The sequence below is a fragment of the Mus pahari genome, chromosome 3, assembly GCF_900095145.1.
Source record: "Mus pahari chromosome 3, PAHARI_EIJ_v1.1, whole genome shotgun sequence".
NCBI lineage: Eukaryota > Metazoa > Chordata > Mammalia > Rodentia > Muridae > Mus > Mus pahari.
In genome coordinates this window covers 15,340,265-15,352,498 of record NC_034592.1, presented here as the reverse complement: position 1 = coordinate 15,352,498, position 12,234 = coordinate 15,340,265, and the positions used below count along the sequence as shown (strand labels likewise).

The 12,234-nt window shown below is 50.1% G+C and overlaps 1 protein-coding gene across 1 annotated transcript; it reads left to right on the top strand.

Annotated features, from left to right (window-relative positions):
- Window positions 1-1,111: 1,111 nt before the first annotated feature.
- LOC110319223 (ficolin-2) lies at window positions 1,112-9,692 on the top strand. The gene is made up of 9 exons (XM_021194681.1): window positions 1,112-1,193; window positions 2,997-3,110; window positions 5,134-5,187; window positions 5,491-5,526; window positions 6,203-6,235; window positions 6,387-6,514; window positions 6,876-7,005; window positions 7,790-7,924; window positions 9,340-9,692. The coding sequence occupies exons 1-9, from the start codon at window positions 1,127-1,129 to the stop codon at window positions 9,585-9,587; spliced, it is 945 nt and encodes a 314-aa protein (XP_021050340.1). The 5' UTR covers window positions 1,112-1,126; the 3' UTR covers window positions 9,588-9,692.
- Window positions 9,693-12,234: the final 2,542 nt, after the last annotated feature.

Sequence of the window (12,234 nt, the reverse complement as noted above, 5' to 3'; positions counted from 1 at the left end):
GTGGAGCTCTTCTAGACCCCAAACCCAAACTCTTCCCAGCCCTTGACTCTGACCTTTAGTGCTGCACAGCTGTCTAGCAGCTTTTGAGTTTGGCAAATTCTCATGGCCAAAGGAAGCCAGAAGCCTTTGTTTTCTTTCTTCAAGATTTATGCGCCGGGCGTGGTGGCGCACACCTTTAATCCCAGCACTCGGGAGGCAGAGGCAGGCAGATTTCTGAGTTCGAGGCCAGCCTGGTCTACAGAGTGAGTTCCAGGACAGCCAGGGCTATACAGAGAAACCCTGTCTCAAACAACAACAACAACAACAACAACAACAAAAACAAACAAACAAACAAACAAAAAAAGATTTATGCTTCCAGAGCTTAGCAGTTGTGGCTGTGCCTTCGTGAGGTTTTGTCCCCAGTAGGATTGACAATTCTAAATATCCAGACTGCTGTTGCCAGAGGTCAGCGGTTCTCATGCAGCCAAATTTCAAGTATTTGAATGTAACAGAACCTGGCTTTATTTGTCTCTTTTGTGTTACTGACAAACTGCAGAACAGGTGATGCATCAAGAAACAAGATTTGTTATGGCTCATGACTCTGGGCATGCAAATTCCATGGCCTCCATCTAGTGATGGCTGTCTTGCTGGCACTCTTTGTGTGTGTTTATATATGTGTGTACGTGTGTATACAAGTGTGAATGCATGATTATGTATATACATGCATCAGTGAATGTACATATATGTATGTAGTATGTCTATATTTATGCCTATACATATGTGCACATGTACATGTGCTCATTCATTTTGTGTGTATAAGCATGAAGGTATATGTACTCATACATTTGCAAGCATATGGGTGTGTGGATTTGCACATGCATGTGTCCTGGTCATCTCTCTTCCTATAGAGCCACCAGGATTGATCATGGAGTTTACTCCTTGACACGTTCACTGTGTGTTTTGAATGAGATGTCTCCATACCCTTGGGACTATTTTAGGTCTCTTGTGCAACCAGAGGCCTCCAGGAAGTGACTGTCTCCTGGGGATTGGGACATTGGAGCCCAAGGTGGGGATGTGGGGTTCCTGCCCTATAAGAGCAGAGTACCTCTGCAAAGCTCTAGAGGGGGTTGGGAGCCGACCAGTTGCCATGGCCCTGGGATCTGCCGCACTATTCGTCTTGATCCTGACCATCTATGCGGCTGGCACGTGCCCAGGTGAGAAGGACTCTAAGTCCCCGAGAGCAGGTTAACTACCCACTTAATGCCTTCTAGTGTCCCTGTGCCCACCTCTTCTGAGAAGCTCCTGTCAGCTCAGTGCCACCCTCAGGACAGACTCTGAGTGGCTAGCACTGGCTCAGGTGGAGACTCTGTGGACCCTAAGGCCTTCAGTCTGACCTCAGGGACTTCACAGATGGATGACACCTGAGTTTTCCACCGTCTTAGGGACTTTGGAGAGAGATGCTAGGACCCTCTAATTTGTGGCTGCCACACCCCCTTGGTAACTTTGGTAAAGATGCACCCCAGAGTATCCTGGTACGTATGGGCAAGGATTTGGGTTTGGAGAATATTCCTGATCATCTCTGCTCTGATATCCCCTGGGGATATTACTCCTAAGCACAGGGCAGCTGTCTCAAGTGGTGACATGGTTAGAGAAGGGACTCAGACAGCAAGGCACAGCCCACTGCAAGGGAAAGAGCCCAGCAGGGAAACTGGACAGGGAAACGCCTATGAGGTCTCAACACTACACAAAGAGCTTCAGGCAACTAAGGAATGCTGGGAGCGGGAGAGGTGGTCCTTCCCACCAAATGATTGTCCAGTGTCATACTGTGAGCTTGTAAACATATTCACAAGTAACATTATATGGGCTCAACAGGTTATATTTGGGAATTTATATGTATATAAATATACATATATTATATGTATATATACATATGTATGTATATATATTATATAAATATACATATGCAATCTATTTATACATATGCATAAACAATAACAATTTATGAAAAACAAGGCCGTGAATTTGAGCATGGGGAGGGGTTTGGGAGGATTTGGAGAAAGGGAAGGGAGAGATGTCATAATTACAATCCCCCCCAACCAAACCAAACAAAAAACAAAAACCAAAACCTGGCAAGAAGCATACCAAAGACAGTTCTCTGGACTCCGAAGTGAATCTTGCCCTATTCTGATATCTCAAGTGTTCTTCTGCAGAGATATGAATTTCACAAGCCAGCAAATTAACAATATTTTACAAAATGTAGCAGCTTCTGTTGGTTTCCAGATGTGCCTTGGGGCATTCATATCCCCTCCCCTAGAAGACCTCTTTTAGTCCAAGGTCACCCTCATGAGTTGGAGAAAAAAAAATGTTGCATTAACTCAGTTTCCTAGTAAGATTGACTCTTGTTTTTCCATAACCATTTCCAAAGCTCTCTCTGAATTCTAGAATGATGGCAAGACTTTAATTTTCATTCTCAAGTTGAACCTTGCTATAGCCCCATTCTCTAAGAAAACATATTTTTAAGTGTGTGTGGCTGTTTTGCCCGTATGCATGTCTGAGCACCATTTGCATGCCTGGTGTCTGCAGAAGCCAGAAGAGGGCATCAGATCATCTGGAACTGGAGTTACAGCCATTGTAAGGTACCATGTGGGTGCTGGAAATCAAACCTGCGTCCTCTGCAGGAGTAAGTGCTCTTAACTCCCAAGTTTCTCTCTAGTTCCTACAACCTGAGGAGGCAGACACTGGAGTGGGGTTTGGGTGATCTGTCAAATGACAGCACTGGTAACTGGAGAGTTCCTTCCCAAGCAGCCCCTCCCCCACCAGACACAGATCTGTCCTGCATGCCCCTCCCATCTGCCCATCTTCCCAGGGCAATGATTGGCCTCGACTCCATCACAGGAAGACCTGACTTCTGCCGATTCTGTCCACAGCCCTCTGCCTGACATGGCCGAGCTGACAGTTGCCCTCAAGGCAGGTGGCATATGATGCTCGTACCAACTGATGCTTGTGTTGTTCTGCAGAGGTGAAGGTCCTGGATCTGGAGGGCTACAACAAGCTCACCATCCTTCAAGGCTGCCCTGGCTTGCCTGGAGCTGCAGGGCCCAAGGGAGAGGCAGGTGCCAAAGGAGATAAAGGTGTGAGCTGGGGAAGGAGGGAACATGGAAGGGGGCAGTAATGGTGGAGGGGTCCGAAGTCACATTACTGCCCGGAAAGGACAGTAATGATGGGAGCTCTTCTGAACTTGGATGCCCACCTCGGGCCCTCCCTGACACCAGATACCTTGACAGAATGGACAATGACAAAAACCAGGTCCAACTAGTCTGAAAGGCCCAGGAGGGCTTCTCTGGACCCCCTTAGGTGCTCCAGGCGTGTTTTTCAGCCCCACCCCCAGTCCCCTATCTATGTTTGCTCCACTTGGCCACTGTAAGACATCTAGGGAAACAGACACTTTCACAGTCCCACCTGAAAGCTGGGCTGTGGCTTTCTTCCTCGCCTGCCTCACACAATAGAGCAGAGGCTCAAAAGGTCCAGCCCCTTCCTGACCTGGCCCTCCAGTGAAGAGTGAGGCAGCCTCCATATGGGATCTGCTGCAGGGTACAGTCACTGGGACACAGAACCACAACATTAGCACTTGTGGAGACCTCAAGCATACTTGTTCTCCCCAAGTGGGGACAGTGGTTGGTACCTATGTTTCCTGAGTCAGATGTGCCCTGGAGTTCAGTAGGAGAGCCCCTTGCTTGAAGGGACTCCAGCCTGGCGATGATTTGGTGGGGACAGGACAAAGCTGAACACCTCTGTGAGAGGCTTGAAACCAATGTGGGTGGTCCCAGACTGAGTCTCACTTGCCTGCTCACCACTGTGGTCCCAGCAAGGGAAGAGATATCTGTCCCCAGAGCCCCAATGAAGGACTTGGGAGAAGAGGTTGTCCCATGGCCCGGACGAGATAGCCAGCCATGGGGGAGGGGTGTTTACTTCTCGCTTCGGATCTCACTTCCATAGATCTGAATTGCTACCAGCTTGCATTGCTAACTTGACTCAAAGTGAGAACTAATGTGCCCCAGGCACTGTATTGTCAGTAGGCCTGCAGCAGTGTGCTTCTCCTGACCCTCATATCCATCTGTAGGGGATGGACAGGTCCACTCCACCTTTGGGTACACCTGACAATGGAAGCTTGGAGCCTACAAGCTCCTGCAGAGACCAGTGGTGCTGTGCTGGGGCCAGAGTGGCACCTGAGATCAGAACCTGCAAGGAGGACCCTGTGGTCACCTCACAGCCTCCGTTGAGCTAGGAGACATCTTAGTCAGGGCTTCCATTGCTATAATGGAACACCATGACCAACAGCAACTTGGGAGGAAAGGGTTTAATCTCATCTCTCAGCTTGTAGTCAGTCATCCAGAGAAGTCAGGGCAGGAACTCCAGGTAGGAACCTAGAGGCAGCAGATGATACAGAGGCCATGAAGAAGCTCTGCTTTCCGGTGTGCTTCTCAAAGCTTCCTCTGCCTGTCTTCTTGGCTCCCAGGACCACCAACACAGGAGATACCACCCACCCACAGTGACCTGGGCCTACTGACATCAACCACTAACCAAGACATGCCCCATGGACTTGCCTACAGGCCAATCCAGTGGGGGTGTTTTCTCAGTCCATGTCCTCACTTTGCAAATGACTCTAGCCTGTGTCAAGTTGACATAAAGAGTAGCCAGCACAGGTTCTTTGGGCACGATACAGCCACAGCTTTCTTCATGGACACTGTGTGAGAGGCTTGTCCTCTCCTTGTAGAGACCTAGTAGGACAGCATCTCTGAAGACATGTCTCCCACTGTGAAGTCACTGTGGCCTAGGCCTGGTCCACTCGGCTTGGACAGAGGAGCAAACAAAAGCTTAGGAACTGTGTGACCTAGTGTGCAGTCATGGGTTAGGCTATACCTCCCCCCCCCCCCCGAATCCTTTCCAGTCACAGGTAGGGTATACCCCACCCCTGTGTCTTCCTCAGCCATAGATAGGCTACATCCCGCCCTCTGCACTCCTCAGTAAGACTAGATATAGTCCTAAAGATCACTATGGCCAGCATGACAGGGTCAGGAGTTTGCCACCTAGGCAAAGATCTTCTAGGGGAATAATGGTGGATGCATTGCTCAGGAAGTGTGTTTGGTTTTACAGGAGAGAGTGGCCTTCCTGGACATCCTGGAAAGGCAGGGCCAGCTGGACCCAAGGGTAATACCTTGGCAGAGGGATGCTTGGCTGAGGGGTGCTAGACCTGGCACCTCGACTGTCCATAAGACACAGGGATTAGAGAGAGAGGGGGAGGGACTGCCCAACCCGGGCCCTGGGGTCTCTTCCCTGAAGGCTGCATGAGTTCTCTACCCCCTACCCCTGGTTTGCAGCCCCCCCCCCAGTTGACTCTAACCAGTGCCTGCCTTGGGTGGCTAGCGCCTGCCTTGGGTGGCTAGCCCCATTTGGTGGGTCTCCTGACTGACCAGATGCTCTGGGCATCAGTATCGTATTCTCTTGCCTCAGGAGACCAAGGAGAGAAGGGAGAGCGTGGAGAAAAAGGTGAGTCTCTGTACTGTCTCGGGAGGTGTGCGCAGCTCTGTGGAGAGATTTCTGCCATGCTCAGACACACCTAGGGAGAGGGGCCTCAGTCTGAGGTCCTATTGTCTGGGCAGTGGGTAGAGTAGGTGGCAGGGGCCAGGATATTCAAACCCTGAGGCTCACATTCTAGAACCTGTAAGTGGTCTGTCTGAGTGATTAGCAAAGCTGATTTGAAATCTTTTCTAATTGAAGCTTATTTATTTATTTATTTATTTATTTATTTATTTATTTATTTATTTATTTAATGAAGCTTTAAGACACAATCTCAGGTTCTCTTTATGACCAAAGGGGATCTACCTGAGTTTTGAATGCCAAGGATGCCCCTCAGCCACAAGGCTTCCTGGGTAAACACTTTGGCAGAACATAGTCTAAGCGCCCTTGGAGCAAAGCATTCTGGGAGCAAAGAGGGGCTACCCACTCTTTTTGGTACACAATGCCTCAAGATGGGTGCTGTCAGGGACAGTGCTTACCACAGCTGTGGAGGAAAAGCCAGGCAGCTGGAATGTGTACTCCAAGAGGAGGGCCTAAGCGAGTCCTGGAATTATCCAGCTCATGTATTTGCAGGGTTATAGTGACCAATAGGGATGTAGCTGATGACCTCACACTTATGACCAGTGTCTTTTCTCTCCCCACACAGGAGACTCTGGGCCTTCTCAGTCATGTGCTACAGGTGACCACATTGCCTACCCTGTCCCCATATAGATGTTCTCTGTCCCTGCCTCCACTTCAGGCCCTTGCTGTGTGACTTTGTGCTTGTGGCTCACCTTCTCTGAGCATACCTGGGCTCCTGTCCCACCTTCATTCTCTGCTTCTCTACACAGCACCTCGGACCTGCAAGGAGTTGCTCACCCGGGGCCACTTTCTCACGGGCTGGTATGCCATCTATCTGCCAGACTGCAGGCCCCTGACTACGCTGTGTGACATGGACACAGATGGCGGGGGCTGGACCGTGAGTGTTGGGCTAGACCCTGGTCACTGAACTCTCAGAACCCAAATTCCATGGTCAGCAGAAAATGAGCTATGTGGGATTCTGTCCCTTTACCTCAGAGGGGGCCCTTCACTCTCTGAAGGTAGAGACTCAGAAATGCTAGCAGGTGACCTGTGCGAGAGAGCACACGTTGAAGGGGAGGCCACTCCTGTTCCTGCTGTGTGGCTTGGGACGTGATGCCTATTCTCGTAGCTGACCCTCAGCTGTATGGGGTCTGCCATGACCTGTCTATGGCACCAGGTCCCCAGTGTCCTGAGGGTCTCGGATCCCTGCTCTGCTTTGAGGTCCGGTCCCTGTGTTGACGTCTGTGTAGACCTCTTAGGTCTTCCAGAGGAGGCTCGACGGCTCTGTGGGCTTCTTTCGGGACTGGGCCTCATACAAGAAGGGCTTCGGCAGCCAGCTGGGGGAGTTCTGGTTGGGGAATGATAATATCCACGCTCTAACCACCCAGGGTAGGCAATGCCGGCCAGATGGGGTAACCTTGGGGCCTTGGGTCATAGGGCAAAAGAGTCCCTGATGGTTAGAGTACACAAGGCTCAGCAAAGTCACCCCAGGGCATGAGATCACAGCTGTGACCTTCTGCAGGGTGAAGGTTAGGAGATAAGGGGCTCCTCTAACTGTGGGATATGACATCTCAGGACCCAGCAGATGTCTTGGGGACATCATCTTTCACCTCTAACTGTTAATTCATCCAGAACACTTGCCTCTGGGTCCTACAAAAGTCCCCCTTGCCTCTACAAGCCACAAGAACAAGCTCCCTCAGACCCTCTCCTCTCACTGTGGTACAAAACACTAGTTCATGGCCTGTCTGATGTTTCACTGAAAATCACGTAGCCTTTTGTCACTTACCCACTACCAGGACACCTTATTGTGTCTGCTTCTGTACATCCAATTTAAAAAAAATCTACAACCTTGCACATCCAGGTTCAGGCTACTGCATTAGAAAGCACAGCCCTCTGGGAGAATTCACAGACTAACGCATGCTGGGTCATGCCAAGGGAACACTGCCAGTGGGTTTTCAGGAGTATTACTGCCTTTCAAACAGACAGAGGTGCCTAGAAACACAGGGCACCTCTAAGGTACTTCTGTAGCCAAAAGATGTTGCTGCCTACCCAGTCAATTCCCAGTTCGGTATCATTCATAGATATCAATACGATATCTGACTCTCATCTCTTATGCCTGGTGGCAGCTCACCGCAAAGGCTGAGCCTTAACCATCCTCCTCCACTCCCTGAAGGAACCAGTGAGCTGCGGGAAGATCTTTCAGACTTCGAAGGCAAGCATGACTTTGCCAAGTACAGCTCCTTCAAGATCCAGGGAGAGGCCGAGAAATACAAGCTTATCCTGGGAAACTTCGTTGGTGGTGGTGCTGGTGAGCAGCTTGGGGCTTGGGGGGTGGGGTGGGGTGGGCTATGAAGTGAGTGTTTCTGAACTACTCTGGGAGTAGAAGGACCTGCTTTGCATCTCCCCCTGGTGGCCTTGAGCCAAGGGTTGACATCAGCAAAATACTAATATCTGCACCTTTAGGTCGTGTGTGTACCATGAGATGCGGCCTGTTAGCACTCCCAAGGACCCACACCCAGCTCCATTGCCTAGTTATTGAGGACCACTGACTACTTTCAAGTCAGAAGGAGATGGTCATCTCCTGGGTGTTAAAGCCTTGTTTCCACAAAGAAAGAACATATCTGGGACCCTGAGTTAGCCAGCCTTCCATCTCTGTGACAGAGAACTAAAGGCAGTAAGCTCAGGAGGGAGGGGGACTAATTTTGGCCCTTGGTCACTTGGGCCCAAGGTCCGAGGTCATGGTGGAAGCCTGTGATGGAACGAAGCCTCTCGTTCTAGGGCCAACAGGAAGCAAAGAAAGGGGCTGAAAGAAACACCCCTCAAAGGCATGTCCTAGCAATCCTTTTCTTCAAACCAGGACCTGCTTTCCCAGTGTCACCATCTCCCGGAATCTCTCAGTGACTTACCTACTGAGGTCTCAGTTCTCCCAGTCCAATCACTTGACTCTCAAACAGTGCTTGCCTTTGACCAAGCCTTCAGCCTACATTGCTTTTAGGGGATGTTTCATCTCCAAACCACAGCAGCCCTTATTTCCCAGAAGGACTTGTGGTTTAGGAAGTGCATCTTAGAGCGTGCACCCTAGAGCATATGAGCCTAGGGACAGTGGGTTGGAGAGATTCCCAGTGTGACTTGGGGAACCTTGGGGCATGACCGCACCCATTTAACTGCTGAACTCAAAGCTAAGTGAGGCAGGCCACACACTCACTAGCTTTGATGGTGACAGCTCTGAAATGTATGCACCCACATTGCACCATATAACCTTGAACTTTCAGAAGGAAAACCAAACAAAGCAGGCAATGCTTTGACCATGTCCTGTGGGTGGGGTACCTGAGGCTATTCGAAGGTCCTTGCGAGCTTCATGGCCAGCAAGGAAGTAGAACTGGATGAACCCTAGAGGCCTGGAGGCTTGAAGCCATTCAGTGCCTACTGAGAGACAGCCAGGGCAAGAGAGAAGTCATGAGAAGTCCCAGAGAGATACAGGCTACAGGAGAAAGAGAGCCAGTCCTGGTGATGCTATTCAGAGGGTTCCGAGAGTGTGGTTAGAAAGAGAGAGATGCCAATGGCAACCAGGACTTGCTGGACCAGGAGGAGATGGTCCTATCTGATGCATACTCTCTCCCAAGGTTTGTGTAGCTGGGTCCCTCACCTGGATCTCAACTGATAAATCCTCCAATCGAGGATGGGCCGTCTAACATCTATGTGATGCATATTCTTTCTGAACAGGTGACTCCCTGGCACCCCATAAAAACAGGTTCTTTTCCACCAAAGACCAAGACAATGACAACAGTTCTTCCAGCTGTGCCGTAGGCTACAGTGGAGCCTGGTGGTACTCTGAGTGTCACACTTCCAACCTGAATGGCCTCTACCTTAGGGGTGCCCATAAGAGCTATGCAAATGGTGTCAACTGGAAGTCATGGAGAGGGTACAACTACAGCTGCAAGGTTTCTGAGATGAAGGTGCGGCTCCTCTAGCTCCCCACACAGGGAGCACCCCTCCCAGACTCTTCCATCTTCACTGCCAGCTAAGAATGGAGTGTGCCCAGTGTGCCCACCCACCCTGCTCTGCCCATTGCCCACACTCCACACGGCCCATGGCCTCTGACCTGGCCTTCTTCACATACCTATATTCTCACCACAAAGGAAAAATTGTATTTTCAAAAGCTGCTTGTTCCTTGACAGACAGGCTCTGCGGTGTTTTTTTTTTTTTTGCATTACTTTTGAATAGTCATCGTATGTGAATCATCCGGCAGTGTTGTCTATGAACATGACAGTCAGGAAGGGCTGGAGAGCCCATTTATAGACACAGAGGAAACAGCCAATGCCATAACCCCTTGGGCCATCTGCCTGTAACCCCCTGTTCTGACACTACCATAACCGACTTGTCCCCATTCCAGCTCCCATGTCCCCTCATGGCTCACTCACAGCAATTTACATGACCATTAAAAAGTCACCTGAGTGCTAGAAAGAGCACTCCTAAGAGGCTGGGAGCATGCAGCAGCCCTTCTGCTCTCTATGTAAGAGCTTCTGTGAGCCAGCACTTCCCTTGACTAGCCCAGAGTTGGCGAGACATGTGCTCGAGGGGCCTGAGGGGAAGACACAGAGGGGCCTGCCTCCCTCGGGGCACATGTCAAATCCACAATTCCAGCTGACAGAGATGGGGAGGAGGTGGGAACAAGGAGAGGTCCTCTTCGCAGACTAGGGCTAGATTCTCCGTAGAACTCAAGGGGGTCTGAGCAGGAGGAAGAAGAGAAAGTAGACCATCTGCTTATCAGGCACAAAGAAGGAAAACAAGGGCTCAAATCAGGTTTGGCCTTTTGCCTCTGCTTCAATGTACAGGCACACACTCAGTGGCTTAAAACAACAGTCCTGTTGCCCACAGTTCGAAAGGTAATAAGACTTGTAGAAAGTGAACATGCTGGTGTCCTTTTGTCCTGCTGCCTGAAAGAGCCTGACCCCCCACCTCCTCCAGCTTCCTCTGCACTCTGTCTTCCTTGGCTGTGGTTTCTTTGTCCAGCTTCAAAGCCAACAGCAGCTATCCATCTGTCCTGCCCATCACTTAGAATGGGTCTCCATTTCTGACTGGAGTTAGATATGGTCTGCTTAGAAAAGCCAGGGTCAGGCTGGTGAGATGGCTCAGCGGCTAAGAGCACCCAACTGCTATTCCAAAGGTCCTGAGTTCAAATCCCAGCAACCACATGGTGGCTCACGACCATCCATAACGAGATCTGACTCCCTCTTCTGGAGTGTCTGAAGAGAGCTACAGTGTACTTACATATAATAAATAAATCTTTAAAAAAATTAAAAAAAAAAAAAAAGAAAGAAAAGCCAGGGTCCTCATAGGTCTTAGGGAGTCAGCCCAGTTGTTCCCGGGAAACTGTTTATAGTTCCAGACATCAGGCAAGAGATCTTCAGCAGACACCCCATTAAAATCAAAACAGAAAGCCAGCCTGGCTTGAGGACAAACCTCAGCTTGTAGAGTGCTTGGCTAGTGTGCACTTGCTAGATTTGATTCCCAGTATTGCACAACTAGGGTGTGGTGGTGCACACCTGTTACTTGAGCATTCAGGAGATGGAGACGGGAAGATCAGAAGTTCACGGCCATCTCAGGTTTAAAGAGAGAGTCACGAGCCCCTATCTCAAACAAATATGCAAACAGCAGTAACAAAAGAGTGGAGCTGGTGGGCCAAGGATGGTTCCCACAAGAACTGGTGCTGGTGTGGCCTCTGGGAGAACAGCCAGAATTGTGAGCCCAGGACATGGGGTGCAGTTGGGGGGCTGTTTGGTGTGGTTTAAGGGGAGTTGGTGGGCAGAGGGCCAAGTCTCCCCCAGGTTCTCTAGTGCCAATGTGGCCTCTGGGAAAACTTCAGAGTTCTGGGCCCAAATATGGACGTGCTTTAAGGAGAGTGGGTGGGCAAATGACAGTGTCTTACCTTGGGCTCCTAGTGCCAGTGTGGCCTTGGGGGAAAAGCAGTCAGAGTTGAATACTAAGACCAGGCCATGGTGGGCAGTTAGGGTTGCTGGGTGTGCTCTAAGGCTCGTTGGCAGGCAGAGGGTGTGGGTCTAACTGGGATCACAGGTAGCATGGACTCTAGCAAGGCAGCCAGAGGTGTGGGCCAGAATATGAAGCCAGGGCTTGGGGTGCAGTTTGGGGCTATTGGCTGTTCCAAGGGGAGTTGGCTGGAAGAAGGTGGAGTGTTACCTGGGGTTTTTGATTCCAGGGTGGCCTTTTTGAAAGTAGCCTGAATTGGGGGGGGGGGTCCATATATGGCTTCCAGGAGATAGGGTACATTTTGGAGCTTTGGGGCATGCTTTAAGTTTGGTGTTGGTGGACAGAGTCTTTGATTGTTGGGTGTTATCTTGGGTCTCTGGTGCCAGTGTGGCCACAGAGAAATCATTTAGAATCGAGGACCTGAATATAGAGCCCAGAAACACAATCTAATAATAACAGCAAAAGCTCCCAGCAGGTCAGTAAAAACACAAGTTTGGTCTGGAGGGGAAGCTTGATGGTAGAGCACTTGCCTAGTATGCACAGGCATTGAGTTCTAAAGGCAGCAGTGAACAACACAAGAAGGCACTTGAGCAAACACCTCACAAAATTGATTTCAATATATTTGCTAAA

What these genes read in the sequence shown, in the direction of transcription:
- LOC110319223 (XM_021194681.1), top strand. Translation starts at nt 1,127, where the DNA reads ATGGCCCTGGGATCTGCCGCACTATTCGTCTTGATCCTGACCATCTAT. An exon ending in AGGTGCCAAAGGAGATAAAG is followed by an intron (nt 3,111 to 5,133) that starts GTGTGAGCTGGG and finishes TTGGTTTTACAG; the next exon opens with GAGAGAGTGGCCTTCCTGGA. An exon ending in CTTCGTTGGTGGTGGTGCTG is followed by an intron (nt 7,925 to 9,339) that starts GTGAGCAGCTTG and finishes CTTTCTGAACAG; the next exon opens with GTGACTCCCTGGCACCCCAT.